Source organism: Maniola jurtina, chromosome 13, assembly GCF_905333055.1.
Source record: "Maniola jurtina chromosome 13, ilManJurt1.1, whole genome shotgun sequence".
In the NCBI taxonomy this organism is placed as follows: Eukaryota; Metazoa; Arthropoda; class Insecta; order Lepidoptera; family Nymphalidae; genus Maniola; species Maniola jurtina.
In genome coordinates this window covers 12,629,402-12,649,198 of record NC_060041.1, presented here as the reverse complement: position 1 = coordinate 12,649,198, position 19,797 = coordinate 12,629,402, and the positions used below count along the sequence as shown (strand labels likewise).

At 39.0% G+C, this 19,797-nt stretch overlaps 2 protein-coding genes across 5 annotated transcripts in view; one reads left to right on the top strand and one right to left on the bottom strand.

The window, feature by feature from the left end:
- Window positions 1-221: 221 nt before the first annotated feature.
- LOC123871356 (serine/threonine-protein kinase BRSK2) overlaps window positions 222-19,797 on the bottom strand; it is a 40,517-nt gene continuing 20,941 nt past the window's right edge. For 2 of the 4 annotated variants that reach the window (XM_045915114.1, XM_045915115.1), the window contains 19 exons: window positions 13,746-13,862; window positions 13,031-13,129; window positions 12,156-12,355; window positions 11,693-11,828; window positions 11,145-11,218; window positions 10,574-10,638; window positions 10,022-10,084; window positions 9,575-9,646; window positions 8,713-8,811; window positions 7,609-7,698; window positions 6,902-7,015; window positions 6,302-6,471; window positions 5,377-5,481; window positions 4,985-5,066; window positions 4,660-4,791; window positions 4,143-4,264; window positions 3,350-3,409; window positions 2,543-2,627; window positions 222-1,847 (listed from right to left, as the gene is read on the bottom strand). In XM_045915114.1, coding sequence (XP_045771070.1) covers window positions 1,672-1,847; window positions 2,543-2,627; window positions 3,350-3,409; window positions 4,143-4,264; window positions 4,660-4,791; window positions 4,985-5,066; window positions 5,377-5,481; window positions 6,302-6,471; window positions 6,902-7,015; window positions 7,609-7,698; window positions 8,713-8,811; window positions 9,575-9,646; window positions 10,022-10,084; window positions 10,574-10,638; window positions 11,145-11,218; window positions 11,693-11,828; window positions 12,156-12,355; window positions 13,031-13,129; window positions 13,746-13,862 — 2,061 coding nt within the window. In that variant the 3' untranslated portion in view covers window positions 222-1,671. Of the gene's footprint in view, window positions 1,848-2,542; window positions 2,642-3,349; window positions 3,410-4,142; window positions 4,265-4,659; window positions 4,792-4,984; window positions 5,067-5,376; window positions 5,482-6,301; window positions 6,472-6,901; window positions 7,016-7,608; window positions 7,699-8,712; window positions 8,812-9,574; window positions 9,647-10,021; window positions 10,085-10,573; window positions 10,639-11,144; window positions 11,219-11,692; window positions 11,829-12,155; window positions 12,356-13,030; window positions 13,130-13,745; window positions 13,863-19,797 lie in introns of all 4 variants that reach the window. The other 2 variants (XM_045915116.1, XM_045915118.1) reach the window with 2 other exon arrangements.
- LOC123871355 (kinesin-like protein KIF23) lies at window positions 15,140-19,398 on the top strand. The gene is made up of 2 exons (XM_045915113.1): window positions 15,140-17,850; window positions 18,923-19,398. The coding sequence occupies exons 1-2, from the start codon at window positions 15,264-15,266 to the stop codon at window positions 19,000-19,002; spliced, it is 2,667 nt and encodes an 888-aa protein (XP_045771069.1). The 5' UTR covers window positions 15,140-15,263; the 3' UTR covers window positions 19,003-19,398.

Genomic DNA, 19,797 nt, shown 5'->3' with positions numbered 1-19,797 from the left:
CATATCCTAGGACCTAGCGGTTCGGATTAGAAACGAGGAAGCAAATCGCTACTCTTAGAAAATAGAAGTGCAATTTAAATGCAAAGTATGACAAGATGTTATTTTTATACTCGATTAACTTTTTGAATCGGCCAATTTTACAACCGTTTATATGCGTTTAAAAATCTTCAAAAGCAATTCAAGATATCATAAGTTTTTAAGTTCATTGAAAAATATTTTTCCAGGATGGAGTGCATAATTATTATATTTACGATTCTATGTAGTAGGAGAAGGACGAACTGTGGCAGTTGTTTTAGGAAATAATGAGGTAAATGCGATTTATTAATATTTTTGTACAAAAATCAATTTTTGGTATATCAATATGGTTTTTATTTTAGTTTTTTTTTTGTTGAGAATTGACAATTTTTCTATCTTACAGGGTTTTAGGGGCATTAATTCTAATGGTAACATTAGAGCTGTGCTTAGATCTTTATAACCTGTGCGGCTTAACTGTAGTTTAAAATCGATTTTGCGTTGGGGCCCTAAGGAGCTGCAATGGATTTTATACCGGAAAGCGCAGCGTTGGTCGACCAGACCTTAGACAGACGGACAAACAAGTCGTAGGGGCACAAGCTGTACAAGACCTTCGAATGTAGGAATTTCTACAAGAGTCGTAGTTTACTTCTTCTTAGGAATTCTAGTTAGCGATGGGCAATTATTGCAAAAAAAATCAATCGAATAAATCGAACAATTCAAGAATTGAACAATCGTTTGTCGATTTATTCGTCTTCACAAAAAAACTATCGAATAAAAATCGACAGTCGATAGTTTAATATTTCGATTAAGTCTACGATTGCTGAGCGCACGGTCTGGGTTAAACAAATAGAAAATCTTAAACAATTGCGCAATCTCCTCCTATTTTCTAATCATTCGACCCAGACTTTTGAACCAATCGAAAACAGTCGATTGGTTTTCGATTGATTATTCGATTGTTATCGAATCGAACAGTTTGATTGTTATTGGAAAAAATCGCCCATCACTAGACTCTACCCTAAAACCCTGTAATTGTTATTTTTCCTTTGAAAGGTTCTACAATGCAATCATGAAATAGGAATTAACGCTTATTAAAAATCCGTTTCAAATATGATCATAATATTATTATGCAATCTATTAAAACAACGTACCATAATTTCGTAACAAAAAGTAATAATACAGTAAATAATCGATTATTCGGATCCCAGTTAACTAAATTTGAATAACTTCAAGAAGATGTTTCTAGTAGGGCTAGATCTTGTACACTTGATATTACACTTAAATTAAGGAAAACCTAGTTAGCAATTAAAAAGAAAAGTAATTAGTTTACAATTTAGATGTTTTCTCTAAGTGTACGAAAATAATTTTATATCAATAAGTTCTTCGATTTCAATATAGCGCCTTACTGATTTAAGGAGCTTGAAGTTTTATTTTATGATATTATATTACGGGATCCTAAAAATGGTACCGATTATTAATTTCTCCATTTTCAACTAACTGAAACGAGGAAGAAAATGAGTCCGAATAATCAGATTTCGACTGTATTCAACAAAAGAAAAAAAAAACCACCAACAAAGTTAGTCAACCGATACAAAAACATCGCAAGAAATAACCAACACAGCACCTTTGGCAACCTTCAACACAAAAGCCAGCGACCCCTCACGCGAGCGACGTGGGCACGTCGCGCACGTCGCGCACGAAGTCGCGGCGGTTGTCGCGCAGCGAGTTGTTGCGCCGCAGCTCGTCCTTGATGCTACAGTCGCGCGACTCCAGCCCGCGCCGCGGCGACGACGTCGCCTCCCGGCATTCCGACGACGACCGCTTTGTGTGTGTACCTTTACACAGTACAGTTAGGTTGAGATTTATAGAGTGCACATTGACTTAGCTTAGACTTAAGACACTGTTAAAACGAGACAGGGTTATATCACTAGCATTTAAATCTATCTCGCTTTAACTGAAATTTAAGTGTGAGCGAAATCAAAGTACGCTCTATAGATCTCAGCCTAAGACTCGATTTACGACAATTTAAAAAAAAAATCTAATCATTTAATTCCAAAAACATTGATCTGTTGTAGTTGGTTAGATCTAACAGTTTTCTTAATATGAAATGGCATTTAGAAACATTTGAGATCAAATGCAGTTGTTCTTTGCTAGATTTAAAAGATCTGTGATGACAACCAGCCCTCCCTACTATCTACTAACATATAAATACATATCTGTAAATGATTACTTGTATCTGTGAATAACTATGTGTATCTGTAAATAACTACGTGTATCTGTGGATGACTATATGTATCTGAGAATGACTACTTGTATCTGAGAATGACAACGTGCACCTAAGAATGACTATGTGTATCTGTGTATGACTACGTGTATCTGCGAATGACTACGTGTATCTGCAAATGACTACGTGTTTCTGTGTATGACTACGTGTATCTTTGAATGACTAAATGTATCTGTGCATGACTACATGTATGTATGATATATCTATGTATGACGACATTTGTGTATGTTTGTTTGTGTGTCTCACCGGGTAGATCGCGGCCGCAGCTCATGATCTCGTGGTCGAGGGAGGCGGAGGCAGGCTCGGCGGCGCGGCGCCCGCGCACGCCTTGCTGCAATCCCACGACTGATTATATACTTAATGTGTTGTTCCGTGAGACATTATAACCATCAAGATCACAATCGAAGATCATATGAAATGATGAATGTAGATGATAAAAAAACATGGATTTGACTCGCTCCAGCAATGTGCGGGGCTGCAATTGATTTATTTTTGATTTATTTTTTGTTGTTTTGGCCCAATTATTGTAAAATGAACATTTAAAAAGAGCAAGCGCCGAGTTTTTGCTGGTTCTTCACGGTAGGAACGACATTCCGAAACAGTGGTGAATTATTTTGACGATACAAAAGCATTTGTAAAAGTTTATTTGAATTAAATCGACAATCATGCTTAATTAAAAGCAATGATGAGGTCTAAGTTGGAGAGTGCATGCCTAGAAGGGGCTGAGCCTATTCACTTTTGCTTTGAAGGTATTTAGGTTATACATGGCTGTGTATTTAGGTTATACGTGACATAAATTGGAGCATGTTATACCCAGCTGTATAGAATTTACTCAAGAAGCATTTGCAAAATTGTAGTCTGAAATAAATGTTTGTTATTTTTACTTATCTTTAGCAAATCAAGTTTTTACTTATCTATATTAATTAAGTGATAACTGATCAAAAGTTACCATTATTTTATTGGTATTTTAAGTAGTACAATAGTACCTACTTTGAATAAATGATTTCGACTTTGACTTAGGTACTTGAATAAATAAAAAACATAAACACTTACTTTATAGCCACTGGAACCACTTGTGACGGATGAACTTGAACCAAGAGGATGCGTCCCATTCTGAAAACAATTTTACAGTTATTTTCGATACTTTACTATAGATAGTGAGGAGATGAATCGATATCTGGCTAAGTTTATATCTAGAACAACAAATACGTTTGTATGGAGAAGCGCGTGAGAAGGGCAACCTTAAGTGCAACACAGTCACGAAGTTTACGTTACTATGTCGATTGCACCCTCAATAGTTAGTCCATTTTATATAGCTTCAGAGTTTTATATAGTACTAGCTGATGCCAGCGACTCCATTTGCGTGGATGTAGGGTTTTTAAAAATCCCGTGGGAAATTTTAGATTTTCCGAGATAAAAAGTCTATGGTAGTCTAGGTAAGTCCTATGGCATACCTATCCTACGGCCTATAAATCTATCTCCATTCCAAATTTCAGCCAAATCCGTTCAGTAGTTTTTGCGCGAAAGAGTAACAAACATACACACAAACTTTTGCCTTTTATTAGTGTGATCCGCAGGAGAACCAAGGTCACTGACATAGCCCAAACCATTAGCACACTGAAGTGGCAGTTGCTGTGTCGTAGAGGCGATGGCCGTTAGAGCCTGAAAGTCCTTGAGCGGAGACCCCGTATACTCCAGCATGATGGCCCAGCGATATAAAGGCGGGAAGTGGCTGGATGAGGAAAGCTGAGGACCAGGTGTGGTGGCATCTTTAGGTAATGCCTATGTCCAACAATGGACGTCCACAGGCGATGATGATGATGGTAATATAGTTTCAGGGTATTACCTGGTCCAACTGATCGATCGACGTGTGGCTGGTGGGGCTCTTGACGGTGTCGAAGACAGACGAGTCGCTGTCGTGGTCCGACTGCTGGTGGGGCGTCTCCGGACTGTCCGGGATCTCCGCGGCTGCCCAAACAGTCGACATTACAGAGAGGAAAAATTTATTAAAGAAAGGAGAACTAATCAGACAAAGAACAGAAGGTAGAAATCTCATGAATCATGGCATTTCAGAAGAAATAATTAATGCTTGTAACGTGAAATTTAGCAGGCCGCGTCTTTGTAATAGCGTTAGTAAAAATAAAAAACAGGTCACGACTTGCGGGTGTGACTGTGTGTGAGAGTGTGAGTGTGAGTGGGTGTGTGAGAGAGTGTGATTAAGAAAGAAAGCAAGAAAAAACGTTTATTTTGGAAGTCGTTCCACACGTCATGTATGGGAGTGTGTGAATTTTAACGTGAGTGTGAGTGGAAATGAGTGAGAGTGAGTGTGAGTGTATGTGAGTGAGTGTGTGTATGTGTCTCACCATGGGGCGCGATATTCCGCCTCTGCGCGCGCGGCGAGGGCGGGTGGTGCGGAGGCGCGCGCGACGCGCCTGGCGCTCTGCACACCGCCGCTTGTACCACCTCACACACACGACGAAAACGACGGATGTTACCTGCAATGATCGTCATCAATAATAAGGTCATAGTCCATTATGTCAGCCAAGTGCGAATTGGCATTACGGAGAACTTTCAGGCGTGCTGCTTTCCTCAGGATGTTATTCTTCATATAGTAAAGTAATATGACGCGTCCCAGTTAAATCAAAAACCTCTTAGGGCCTTAAGAAGTTTCACTTCAAAAATACGCACCCGATAGCAGTGTGAACGTGATAGCGTACAGATACTCCTTCCCGTTCTCACCCGGTGCTTTCGTTATCGTCGAGATGTCCACCTGGAAACATATCCATACTAATATATCTGAAAGTACTAAATAAATCCGAAAGTATATTTGTTTATTATTTCATTAACGACTACCCGTGACTTAGTCCCGTAGATTGAGATTTCTGTGGGAAAAAAATCCTGTGGGAACTTTTTGATTTCCCGGAATAAAAAGGAGCCTGTTAACTATACCCGAGACAAAAATCAGGTTGAACCGTTATATTAACGTTACCGATCCCCATTCCAACAGGCAAAAAGCTTACAATAATTGGAAAACGGATACATAAACGTAAGTTTTATTCTTAAGGTGGCTTATAACTTACTTGGAATCGGACGTGTCGCTGGAACATGGCGGGTGCGTTGGACCCCCGCTTGTACTCCACGCGAAACGACATCGGGCTGAGGACACTGTGGGATAGCTCTGCTATCTGCAAACATATCCATTTGTTATATTACTAATGAACAAATGAGAGGGTGAGCCAAGTCAAATTACTTTTAAATGACAGTGGAGAAGTTTCCATTTTTTTTATGAATTAATCTGGAGTTAGATAGACTTTTGGAGTTAGATGCTGGAAATAGCCACCTTAGTACCCCCTTATGGCAATCTTAGAAATTTATGGAGACTTTAGGGCCAGTTTATGGCCACCTTAGGGCCACCTTATGGCCTATCTCAACACTACGTACTAGATTTTGAAATGACTACTTTAAGACAAGTACGGTGTAAATCTATTATTTATCCACTGACAGCAGTCAAGGAACCGAAGCAGAAACGTTTACTGGGCTCTGGGGTTAGATGGACTTCTGACGCTGGAAATAGCCAGCTTATGGCCATCTTAGGACTACTTTCTGACCATCTTATGGTCACTTCGTGACTACCTTAGGGCCACTTTATGGCTACCTTATGGACATTTTGTGGCCTAACTACTTACTGATCAACTTATACAATTTGACGCTGGAAATGGCCTCTGTAAAACAATTACTCACACTTAGAAAAGCGTGTATCAGGTCAGCTTTGACGGTGGCCAGGGGTTTACCCTTGACCAGCGCGGTAAAGGTCTCCTCCTTATCCGCTGACAGTAGCAGGGAACCGAACCAGGAACGTTTCGTTAGCTCTGGGGTTGGATGGACTTTTGAAGACGCTGGAAATAACCCCCTTAAGACCACTTAATGGCCAACTTAGGGTCACCTTACGACCACTTCAATACGTCTACTTACGCTAGAAATGACTACTTTAAGAGTACTACTCACACTTAGGAAAGCATGTATCAGGTCAGCTTTGACAGTGGCCAGGGGTTTACCCTTAACCAGAGCGGTGAAGGTCTCTTCCTTATCCGCTGACAGCAGCAGGGAACCGAACCAGGAACGTTTCGTTAGCTCTGGAGACGATTCTGGGGTTAAGTGGACTTCTTCTGATGATGCTGAAAATGAGAATAAATGGAAGGTCTTATTGGAAATAAATATGGCGCAGCAAGAATTGTTTTTTTTTACTCAGATAAAAGTTCACTCAACTCACTGCAATCTCACCTAGTGGTAAGTGATGATACAGTCTAAGATGGAATCGGGTTAACCTGGAAGGGGTATGGCAGTTTTTATTAAACCCATACCCCTTTTGGTTTATGCACGGCATCGCACCGGATCGTTTAATCGCTTGGCGGCACGGCTTTGGACTTAGGATTCTCTAATATGACTTGAAAAAAAAGAAAAGTACTGACTCACTTATTGACTGGCTCATTAACATTCAGCCCTTGTACTCAGAAAGATGAGAGGTTCCCATGAGAGCGAAGCCACGGGCGGTTCCTGGTGGCTAATAAACTGTTCAAGAATTTATGGAAGATGAAAACAACTTACTCTGCATTTTTCTCCTATGAAAACGAGGTGAGCCCAAAAAGGAATTCTTGATGGTCGCTAACCGCGCTCGCCACGGAGCCGCGGGTCCAGACCCTGAACTGCCGGCCGGAACACCTACAATTACACAATAATGAACAGACTACCGATGTAGAGGGGCGTGTTCCCTAGTTGCAATGATTGAACGTTGAGCCAAGTCAGTACCTGGATGAGTGTCCACTTACATTTTCTCCATGCCTCAGAGAGCTGCCGGTCCCGGTTATTATCACTAACATCCTTACAATAACTGTTAAACCTAAGAATCGAAATCTTGTGCTCTTCGTGAGTTGTATGCGGAAGGATCTAAGAACCCACCCATTATTATCCCAAGAGAACTCCCGCCTTTATGTAATTAATGGAAATGAGTTCTAGTTTGATCCTTAATCGACATCAGTCAATATTAGGTGCTCACTAAGTATTAGGGACTGCCTGTCAATATAAAAGTATTTGAGCCTAGGAGTGATGTGAAATCATAGATTTAAAAATATTTTAATATTAAAACTCTTTGTCACGCTGCTACGACGCCGTGGCTTACGTCACATACCTAGTTTTGTCATAGTCTACATACATTTGACCCCTGCCAGCATCGAGTTTAGGTGAAACCTCAAGGATTTGTTACAAGGTCTGTTACAACTGTCGTGAACTGTGCCGTTACCGTATAACATACGCACCTGCAATGGTCCCGAGGTTGGGGAATAGCGAGGCAGGGACGGGCGCGGGCGCAGACCCCGGGGGACCAGGCAATGAAGATCTTTCTCGCACTACGAACAATTGTACGGCGTCACTATCTACTACAGCATTTACTACATATGGTTAAAAAACCGACCAAGTGCGAGTCAGACTCGCGCACTGAGGGTTCCGTACTCGGGTATTTATTCTAACATTTTGCACAATAAATCAAAAACTGTTATGCATAAAAATAAATAAAAATCTGTTTTAGAATGTACAGGTAAAGCCCTTTCATGTGATACCCCACTTGGTATAGTTATCTTACTTTGAAAATTGAAACATATTTAATTTTTTTTTAAATGATGTGACCACAAATTCGCGGTTTCAGATTTATTCCTGTACTTGTGCTATAAGACCTACCTACCTGCCAAATTTCATGATTCTAGGTCAACGGGAAGTACTCTATAGGTTTCTTGACAGACAGATAACAAAGTGATCCTATAAGGGATCCGTTTTTCCTTTTAAGGTACGGAACCCTAAAAATATTTGCGTATACGTGCGGATAAAGAAGTTTCACTTCAAACAAACTACGATCAGAAATTGAAACCTTCTCCTTTTTTGGAAGTCGCTTGATAGTAAACAAAAACTTTAGTGCATACCTACATTTTGAGATCTTCTCGCCATTTTCAGTTTACACATAGCTCTATGTGTGAACTGTAATGTCAAAAGTACAGTTTTAGTCCTGAATTCAAAGGTGAACCGCAAAATAGCGAGTGAGTTTTCAAAATTTATGCATTATAAAAAACTAGCTGATGCCCGCGACTTCGTTCGCGTGGTTCAGTTTTTCAAAAATCCCGTGGGAACTCTTTGATGTTCCGGGATAAAAAGTAGCCTATGTGCTAATCCAGAGTATAATCTATCTCCATTCTAAATTTCAGCCCAATCCGTCCAGTAGTTTTTGCGTGAAGGAGTAACAAACATACACACACACACACACACACACACACACACACACACACACACACACACACACACACATACAAACTTTCGCCTTTATAATATTAGTGTGATATAGGTTAAGTAGAGGATAGAGGATGCTTAGGTACCTCTGTGTGTTTGCGAGGGGCTGTGCGGTCGGACGGCCACGGAAGACCCCATCATTGGAGACTCGTTTATTATGATCACCGCCTCGCCGGGCTCCCCACCTGACGGACGAATTCCAGTTAAGCTCACGAATAAATCTAGCGATTTCTTTTTATCGATTACCAGTCCGCCCTTGACCGCGATATCATCTTGTGGTAAGTGATGATGCAGTCTCAGATCGACGCGGGCTAATTTGGATGGGGTATGGCAGTTTTATTAAGCCTATACCCCTTATCGGTTTCTACACATCGTACCAGAACGCTAAAGCGCTTGGCGGTACGGCTTTGCCGGTAGGGTGGTAGCTAACCACGGTCAAAGCCTTCAAACAAAAGCGATACCAAATGTTCCGCGAGCAGAATAACGCGCGTAACATTCCGCAAGCGTGGAAATTCGCTAAACTGTTGTATAGAAATGTTAACGGCAAGCCCGCACTGCGAAATTTATGGCGCGATTTTTCCCCCAGAATCCTAAGACATGGAAATTGTATGAAGCCTCACACTATTAATTTTTATGACTTCAAAATTCTGCTGCAGAAAAATCGTTTATCAATATAAAAAGTTTATCATACAGACAGATCATAGCGAACAAAACGCCGAGGACAATTTATCTGAATTTGTCTCTGGTATTTTTTCACTTTTATTTGGCAAAAAGCAAGGCCTAAACGTTTTAACATAAGGACCCCAAAGATCTAAATATTGTCTAAGGACATAATATATTACATAGTTCGAACATAATTAATAATAATATGTTAGGCAAAGACATCACAAAAAAAAAGTGGTAAAAGACCAAACATTTCTGAAGTTTAGAAACATAAACATTACTTACTTATATTTAAACTAATAGTTGGTCCAGTGGAGTTCGCCCTTTGATGATGGTGTTCTCGAACCGACGGCGACGCTGCAAGAATATATGTATCATAATTCATATATTATATACATATTATGTGTGTATGTAAAAGAACATAGTATATTAGCTTAATGGTGAGTGGCCAAGTCGTGCGCGAGGGTGAACTAATATGCACGGTTTAAGAATCTGTGAATTATTTAGAGCCTCGATAGCTCAACGGTTGAAGAGCGAACTGCATTCCGAAAGGTCGGCGGTTCAAACCGCAAAAATAGAGCAACGGGTGGGCCGTTGCTCTATTCTCGTACCCACTCCTGGCACAAGTTTTACGTTTAGTTGGAGGGGAAAGGGGAGCTTTAGTCATGAGTAGCATGGCTAATATTCTTATTAAAAAAATGTTAACATCTGATGGTAAGTGATGATGCTTACCTAAAGGAGATCCAGGGGTAGCCGGAGTGCCGCCCAGAGACGACACGCGATGCGGTGTGTGACCTAATGAAAAGTTTAAACCATATTAGCCGCTAAAGTGAGTAGTCAGTAAGTGCTAAGTTTATAAAACACATCATAAAAACGCGAGAAGATGATGAATGGAAGAGTTTGTCGCTCCACCAGAACCACAGCCTGAACAGCTGCCTTATTGACGCAATGTCTCGTGCAATATCGGGAAGCCGTGAGCGGACACAGCGAAGAGTGGAGGTTTTTAGTCCATAGGTCACTGTGAAAATTTTGGACCCCAACTTTTTTTGATGTAGCATCCGTTAGACAATTTTTTTTTCGTATATAAGACATAGCTCATGTCACCCGGACCTTTACGACGATTCAATTGACACCTCATTCATCAAAATCGGCCCAGTAGTTTATGCACTACGGTGGAACACACAGAATTTGGATACAAACATACATGCATATGTACATACATAGACTGCTAAAACCATAACCCTTCCTTTTGGCTATGCCGCTGTCGGGTAAAAAGAGTCATACCTGGCGGGCTGGCGGAAAGCTGCGGTGAACTCCGGCCTTCGCTGCGTCGCCCCGAAGCGGACCTGCTACGACCAAACCTGCTCTCAATGCATTTATCTCATTATGTCATTCGCTACTACCATACAATATTCTAACCCAAGCGAGAAAAAATATTCATACCAATATTATAAATACGAAAGCGTGTCTGTCTGCTAGCATTTCACGGCCCAACAATGTATACGATTTTGATAAAATTTTGTACAGAGGCAGCTTGCATCCTAGATAATAAGAGTGCCTACAGGATTTTTAACAAACCTAAATCCACACGGACTAAGTCGTGGGCATCATCTAGTGAAAAATATAATAAACAAGATAGTATTAGCAATAAGCAATTATTAAAATAATTAAAAACAGTTTTTTGGAAATTTTTTATAATTCTATGATTATTTATCTATTTTTTTATTTTATTTATCTATTTTTCATAATTTCATTTTGATGCTTTTAATTAAAATCGATGGCTAGACCGATTAGGATAAAAATGCCATTTTTTAGTATGATTTATTTTAAATAATTATACTATTATTTTCTTTACCTGAATTGCGATCGTCTCGGAGTGATGGGTGACCCTTCGCTTATTTGTCCAAAATGCGCTGATTGGCCATTTACCTGCAGACAAATACAGTATTTCTCTAATTATGCTGATTCTGTTGTGTGTGTGTGAGTCTGAGTGTCTCACCCCACAGATGTGAAGTCTTTTATATGTCTGTGCATATCTGTTTGCTTGTGAGTATGTTTGTGTGTTTGTGAGTCTGTATGTCTCACCCAGCAGATGTGAAGTCGTTTATATGTTCGTGTAATTTTGTTTGCTTGTATGTTTCTATGTTTGTATGTCTGTGTGTCTCACCCAGCAGATGTGAAGTCGTTTATATGTTCGTGTAATTTCGTTTGCTTGTGAGTATGTTCGTATGTTTGTGAGTCTGTATGTCTCACCTGGCAGATGTGAAATCATTTATATGTTTGTTATATCTGTTTGCTTGTATGTTTGTATATTTGTTGTCTGTGTGTCTCACCCGGCAGATGTGAAGTCATTTGTATGTCTGTGTAATTTTGTTTGCTTGTGAGTATGTTCGTATGTCTCACCCGGCAGGTGTCGAGTCGTTTCCGCGGCGGGTCGGAGGGCGGCGCGGGCGCAGGCGGGCGCGGCTCGTCGTCGCGCGCCGGCCTTCGCCTCTTGCGCTCCAGTAGTAGAAAGTAGATTACTTTTTCTGTGTTGTGACTGGAAACAATGACAGTCATCTCATTAGGGTTCTGTACTTCCAAAGAAAAAGGCACCGTAATAGGATCACTCTATTGTCTGTCTGTCTTATCTGTGAAGACTGGTTAAGGGAATCAAACCTAAAGGGTACTTCCTGTACATCTAAAATCATGAAATTTGGCAGGTAGTAATGTCATTTGCTTTGCTTGAAGCAGCCCAGACTACATATGGGCTGCAGAACATCAGGGTCGATCTTTTGCTGAGGTGAGAACTGTTCATATGACTTCCATCACAGCTTACTCCAGTATCATCTCTCATGAAGCTACTCTAGATACAGGAAATACTCACTGTGGACTCAGTAGGTCCTGTATAAGCTTGTCTCTTTGCTTGAAGCAGCCCAGACTGCATATGGCCTGCAGCACATCAGGGTCGATAGCTTCTGCTGAGGGGAGGACTCTGGTTTGCACCACTTCCATCATAGGTAGTTCCTGCTCAAGCTCCCCTCTACCACCCGCGGTCACCCAGGGGTGGCGAGTGATTTCTGCTAACTGTAATGATTGATAAAAATCAGCCAAGTGCACACAGAAGAACTCCGTAACATTGTACAATAATAACACTTTTAATTTTTTTTAATTTTCGTGGCGATCATTTAAAAGTTTTTTTTTATTTGTTGTTATAGAGGCAACAGAGATACATATTCTGTGAAAATTTCAACTCTCTACCTATTTGGTACGGTTCACGAGATACAACCCACTGACAGACAGACGGACGCACAGACTGACAGACGGATAATGTAGGCTTAGTAATAGGCTACCATTGGCACCCTTTGGGTACTGAACCCTAAAAAAGAAACTCACAGGGCAAAAGCTATGGTAACTCTCACTAAGGCATCAACAATGGTGTTCCTAATCCAAGGTTTCCACAGAATTAAAAAAAAACCTAAATTCATGACATTAAACTTGTAGGCAGAAGCTGGTTTTTATATAAGTAGTATTAATGTAGAATGACAATGACATAAGTTCTATTTTATAGGGTTTTAGGGATATTAGTCCTTATAAGCATTATGCCTGATGCCTGAGAGCTCTCTATTATTGTAGTTTGCCTTTAAACATACTAACGTTGACAGCTTTGATTTATATGTATTTTTGTAAGTATATCAGATTCTAAGTAAATGGAATATATTCCTACTATAATATGTTTCTTTTTATACCACTAGTACTTACAGACATTCTCTTTTCAGGGTTAACTTCAATCATGCCTCGTAACAACTGCTGGCAATCCGGTGGCACAAAATGAGGCACATGGAACACCCCTCGTTTTACCTGCAACATTTCATATTTACACTTTAGTTTTCAATATAAGCATAGCAATTAAGTACTCAAGTAAATACTTTAAATTCATTAAATAAAGTAATTAAGTATCTTTTTTTTGTGATTTTGTAATAAGTACTTAGCTCCATTTTCTACCCCGCATTGTTTTAATTAGTAGACGAAACAAAAATCCAAAACACTTTTGAAATCCTCGTCAGTCTGTTTATACAGACTCCAGGCTAATCAGAAATTTCATCCCAGTGAAGCTGAGGCCATATAAGTAATCAAAATTGCACTATGAAATGAAAAGGAAATGAAATGAAAATTTATTAATGAAAATTTTTTTTAGATGTGAGGTACATGGAGTCCTGGGCCCTAAACTAGGACCGCCTGTATCATAAGGGCATAGGGGCCAGTGCCTTCCCATACAAATATTTATAATTAAGATTGATTATAATAAAATACAAGGTTATGTGTGTGTATTGCTGTGTGTGTCTGTGCTTGTATTTGCATTCAGTAGACGCACTGAATGCCTCGATCAGATTATATTTTGTGTAATGTAGGTATGTATTTAGTAATTATTGTTATATATAACGTTGTTCTGTATGATTATACTTGTCAGTGGTACCTTTTCGAGTAGTTGCCTCAAGTTATCATCGTCGAAAGGTAGAGCGCCAACAAGAAGCGCGTAAAGAATAACTCCGCACGACCACACATCGGCACGCCGACCATCATATTTTTCACCCTGAAGATCACAACAAGAAAATCACATTTCACTTGGAATTCACAACAAAACATTGTTTATTTATAATTTAATTTGCGATCAGTAATAATAATTCTATGGATCAACAACTGACAACATTTTGTATTTGAATTTTGAATTTTGATTGACAGTTGACACTACGAAGGAAGTCCGAAAATTACAATATTATATTTATCAAATAGCGTTTTGTTCAATAGAATAATACCAAAAAATTTAACTTCGTTAAAAAATAAGATATGTATTCTTAAGATTTGTTTTACTTATTTTATGTAATTATTTAACTATTTTAAATATTGCTAACTACTGTACTAGGTATATTTTATTATTGAAATAACTAAACGCTTTATTTTTCAATGTTGCTATGTAATAAATTTCCCCCAAATCAACCTTTATTTAAAATTATGTAAATCTTTATTTAATAATTTAGTAACAAGTGTTTTTAAGTACCTACGTAATTTATTATTTTAAATAATTCTGGATGATATTATAAACTTTTTCAAAGTTTAAAAACAAAGAAGATAACGCGCATATTATGTATGTTTGTTACTCCCTCCTGTTTGTGCAAAAACTACTGAACGGATTTGGCTGAAAGGAATGGAGATAGATAATTATTGCTTGTATTAACACATAGGCTTCTTTTTATCTCAGAAAATCAAAGAGTTCCTACGGGATTTTTAAACACCTTTATCTACGTAAACGAAGTCACAGGCATCGGCTAGTCAATTAATATACATTGTCACAACTAGGCCACACATCCCTAGTAGTTAGGTGTTTTTTTATTTACGCCCCAAAGTCAGAACAAATTATGTTTAAATGTGTACCTATATTTCGAGCCTTATAACTTTTAGACTATATCGTTTCACTGCCTTGCGTAACTAGTTTATTTGGCAACAATCCTAGGATAATAAAAGCGTACAAGTCAAAACTTTTCCTGAAACATTCTGATTATTTACTGTATTATTATTATTATATAATTGCTGTATAAATATTAAAATGATTTTGTGGGAAAATAGAAATATTGTATGGCAACTCAATATGCACGTCAAACCATGTCAAACCATTTCTTGACATCAAGTTACCCGACCAATTTAAAATTGTTCCAAGTGTCAACCGTTTTTACGCTAGTCGAGATAGCGCTATACAAGTTACAGTTGCAAAGAGAGAGAAGAGAAACAAAGACTAAACAAATCTATATTAACATTTTATTTTCCGGTTACTGGCTGCCTGCTTTTGCTTTTCACATACTTTTGACACGAGCGACCGTTGCTTTGATCTTTGATTTTACGGAACCGTTGAGTTGATTCTGATTGTGGTCGATTGGGTTGAGATATTTTTACGATTAAGTTACGTGTTTAATATCGTTAAATAGTAAATTGTGTAAAAATGAAGTCAGCTAAATCGAAACAAAGACTGAACGACGGGCTGCGGACACCGGCTAGAAGTAAGCAAAACTTGTTTCAAGGTGAAAAAGACCCCGTCCAAGTCTACTGCCGTTTGCGACCCATGCCAAGAGAAACCGATGTTTCTTGTATCAAAATATTATCACCGACTACGATCCTCTTGTCACCACCTGCGACAGCCGTGAGTTATAGAAATGAAGGCGCCAAAACAATGAAATACACTTTCAAAGAAGTGTTCCCGCCAGAGACGACCCAACAAGAAGTCTTCGACAAAGTCGCCCTTCCCTTGGTCGAAGGACTCGTCAAAGGTAAAAATGGCCTTTTATTTGCTTACGGAGTGACTGGCAGCGGAAAAACGTTCACAATGACGGGTGAGCCTCACAACTGTGGTATATTGCCACGATGTTTGAATATTTTATTCAAAACCATTAACGAACTTCAAGCGCACAAGTACGTGTTTAAACCAGACAAAATGAACATGTTCGATGTTCAAAATGAGGCCGAGGCTATGCTGGAGAGACAGCAAGAACTGCACAAATTCAAAAGTAACAGAAAAAACAATTCCAATCCTAATCTGGCCATGTCAGAGTCAGAGGTAACTAAAGTAGAAGGAGTTATTGAAGATAATCAATATGCAGTGTTTGTCACTTACATTGAAGTTTATAACAACAGTGTTTTTGATCTCCTGGAAGACACCCCACCTATATCTAAAAACTTACCTGTCAAACTTATACGAGAAGATGCAGCGAATAAGATGTATGTGCATGGAGTTACAGAAATAGAGATAAAATCAGCTGAGGAAGCATTTGATGCATTTTATTTGGGTTTAAAAAGGAAAAGAATGGCTCACACAACTCTTAATGCAGAATCCAGTAGAAGCCATTCTGTTTTCACAATCAGGCTGGTTCAGGCACCGGTGGATGAGATGGGAGAAGCTGTGATACAGAACAAGGAATTCCTCACTATTAGCCAGCTCAGTCTTGTTGACTTAGCTGGAAGTGAACGAACAAATAGAACTAAAAATACTGGACAGAGATTAAGAGAAGCCGGAAACATTAACAAGTCATTGATGACACTAAGATCTTGCCTGGAAGTTCTACGTGATAACCAAATCAATGGTACTAAGAACATGGTGCCATATAGAGAGTCTAAAATCACTCATTTGTTTAAAAATTACTTTGAAGGCCACGGCCAGGTCCGTATGGTTGTGTGTGCTAATCCAAGGGCAGAAGACTACGATGAGACAATCCAAGTTATGAGATTTGCTGAGATGGCATCTGAAGTAGAGGTTACAAAGGCTCAAATCAATAACCCTGTTTCTTCATTAGGCTTAATGTCAGGTCGTCGTAAAGCTAATAGACTGTTTACGGCTGCTAGAGACAATATAAATCGCCCTGAAGCTAAAGATCTAGAAATGGACTTAGGCCTTGTGTATAGCCTGGGGCCTGACTTCCCTAGCCTAGAGTTGAAAAGCCCACAGGCTTCTCACATAATCAAGGAATTAATAGCACATTTGGAAATGCGGATAAGTCGTAGAGAAACACTGAAAAGAAGCAAAGCCTTAAAAGACGAAAAGCTCAGATCTATGTTACTGGATATGGAAAAGGAGTCTATGGATGTCAAAAGCGAGAATGTCTCCTTACGAGGTCAATTAGCCAGTGCTAACCGTCGCATAAAAGCTTTAGAAGAACGCATTACAACGACAGAAAATGCCTCTCTTTCCTATCAAAGAAAGTTAACCGAAATGACCGAGTACACATCCGCTCTCAAACGAGATTTGCAAGAAAAGGAATTGCTTCTCAGCCAGAACAAATTAGACAAGGAGAAGCAAAAGAAGATTCTAGAAAGGAAATACCATCACAAAATTGCAGCAGAACATGAGAAAGCGAAAGAAATCAATTCGGAAAACCAACATCTACAAACTGAGATTGAAGAGAAAGAAAATCGTTTGAGAATCATTGCACAGGCTTTGAATGGTGGTAAAGGTGATAATGATATAAAGAAGAGTGAGACAGCAGCTCAGACCGTACGTGATTTTACACCCGGCTCCACCCCTAGAGCATTGCCTGCGCATCTTTTAACCCCTTTCAGTTCCGTACCACAGACAAGAGAATCCCGTGGTACGCCAGCGACGTCGCGTCGTGGCGTAGCCGTAGCCAACCCTCGCCATAAACGATCTCTTTCAGCTGACGGCAAAGTATGGGTGGAACATGCCCCAAGCAATATCGTCCCAATGGGCACTGTCATGAAACCAAACATAGCCAACAGCAAATTCGTCAACAAGCTCACCAATGTCAAGGACATAGTCAACTCTAAAAAATCGAAATACTGTCTCGTTACCCAACAACAAGACACGGATGGAGAGTTGGAAACTACAGTGCATAAAGGGGATATAGTCCCAACCTGCGGTGGAGGTGCTCAGGTTATATTCAATGATGTGGAGATGTTGAAGCAGTTCTCTCCGACAAGAGACCACAATTCGTCCCGGAGAACATCCAATACTTGTGCGAGGCACTCTGGGAAACGACGCGACACCGGCTGCTCCCCACCACAAACTCCATCAAATACAAGTAAGAAACAAAAAGTTGATGATGATTAAAATGTATTTTCCTTATCTTTGAGAATTACAGAATATCATACTTAAACATTGTATGTTATCCAATGGTAAAAAGCGTGCATAATATTTAAAGGAAATGCTAGTTTTTAGAATATTGTTTAGTCTAGATATTTTGTGCCTGGCCTTAATACAATTATACATACTTGATGTTGTCCTTTTATAAAATGGAGAACTTTACCAGCTGCCTATCAAACTACTACCAAAATGTGGAAAGTTCTACCTTTTGAAAAGGACCACATGAAGATCGAACCATACTTCAGGAGATTTCTTTCAGTGTATTATTGCCCATGTGTGTGAGCAAAACAGATAACAAGCTTTCATACTTTACAGCTAGGTAATCCCCACGAATCTTTGTTCTAAATTTTGTCAAAATCGGTTTATCGGTTGGCCTTCCCATGGAACTCTGATGAGCCCTTCCCATGGAATGGATGGGCTTCTCATGAAACATGGAACTCTTCGATTTTCTCAGATAAACAGTACCTAGCCTATTACCATTCCGGGATGAAAGCTATCTCTTGAAGCGTGAAAAGTAAACAAATAGACAGATACACTTTCGCATTTATAATATTAGTGGGTGCCTATAGATTCATGGAAAAGCTTCACTTCTTGCGGATGTTATACGAACCCTTCTGACTCTGAATTTGAAAATGTTTCAATAAAACTTAAACCTTATCTAATTTTATTATTGTACAAATTATGCCGAGTGGAATGGTGCCAAGAATACTGGTTGCATTTCCGCTTTCTGCTTTGTTTTGTCAAATTCAAATTCAAAATATTTTTATTCAATTAGACTTTTACAAGTACTTTTGAATCGTCAAAAGCATCTACCACTGGTTCAGAATGCCTTTCCTACTGAGAAGAACCAGCAAGAAACTCGGCGGTTGCTCTTTTCAAAGATTTGAGATACAATATTATGCAATGTATAAAAGTAATTGAAGTCCCGCGTATCAGGTTTTTTTAAAAATTTGAGTAAGTAATAAATCGCTATTCATTTATTATTAAAGAAGTTTTTTTCTTATTTTTAGACGCCAAGACGCAAGAGGGAGGCTCTTCACACGAAATGAGAATTTCTAGTAACATGCCATACTTGTACTCTTTTGCGTAAGTTACTATTAAAACTTATTTAACTTCTACAGAACTTCTTAAGTAATAAATGAATAGACCGATTTTGATGTAACCATATTTACTTTTACTATACTTACATATTAATTTTGCAAATATGATTACAACTTTTCTGAAATCTTATTACATGATATTTATGTTATCCTGACAATCACTGTTCAGATTGGCTCGAATAGCCTGTTAGGTGTCTAATTTTGTAAAGGAAATTTTTTTGGGCTACTTACCTATTAAAATTCAACCAGTTATATATTATATATTGAACCCTGAATAAGTTAAAATATTTTTCACGTGTTTTTGCATTATTTTATGCATATAAGCGAATGTAATACAAGATTAATATTTAGCTTTTTTTATTCATCCGCGTGTATTTAGGTTTTTTTAAAACCTCTTCCTTTCTTGATTTTCGGAAATAAAAAGTTGTAGGTAACTAATAACTATATCTCTGTGAGGCTGCGAGATGCAAGCTATCTCCGTACTAAGGCTCGAAATCGGTTAAATGTTTAGGTTGTGAAAAGGTAACTGACAGACACACAGACAGAACAGACAGACAGACAGAACAGACAGACTCTGTGAAAATTTCAACTCTGCCTATTGCGGGTCACGAGATACAGTCCGCTGACAGACGGACGGACGGATGGACGGACAGCGGAGGCCTAGTAATAATAGAGTCCTGTTGGCATCCTTCGGTCACGGAACCCTAAAAACCTGTAATTTAATTAAGAATCTCTTGAGATATTCCAGTAATTGGCCTAAAGAATAGTTTTTATTATGAAGTTCT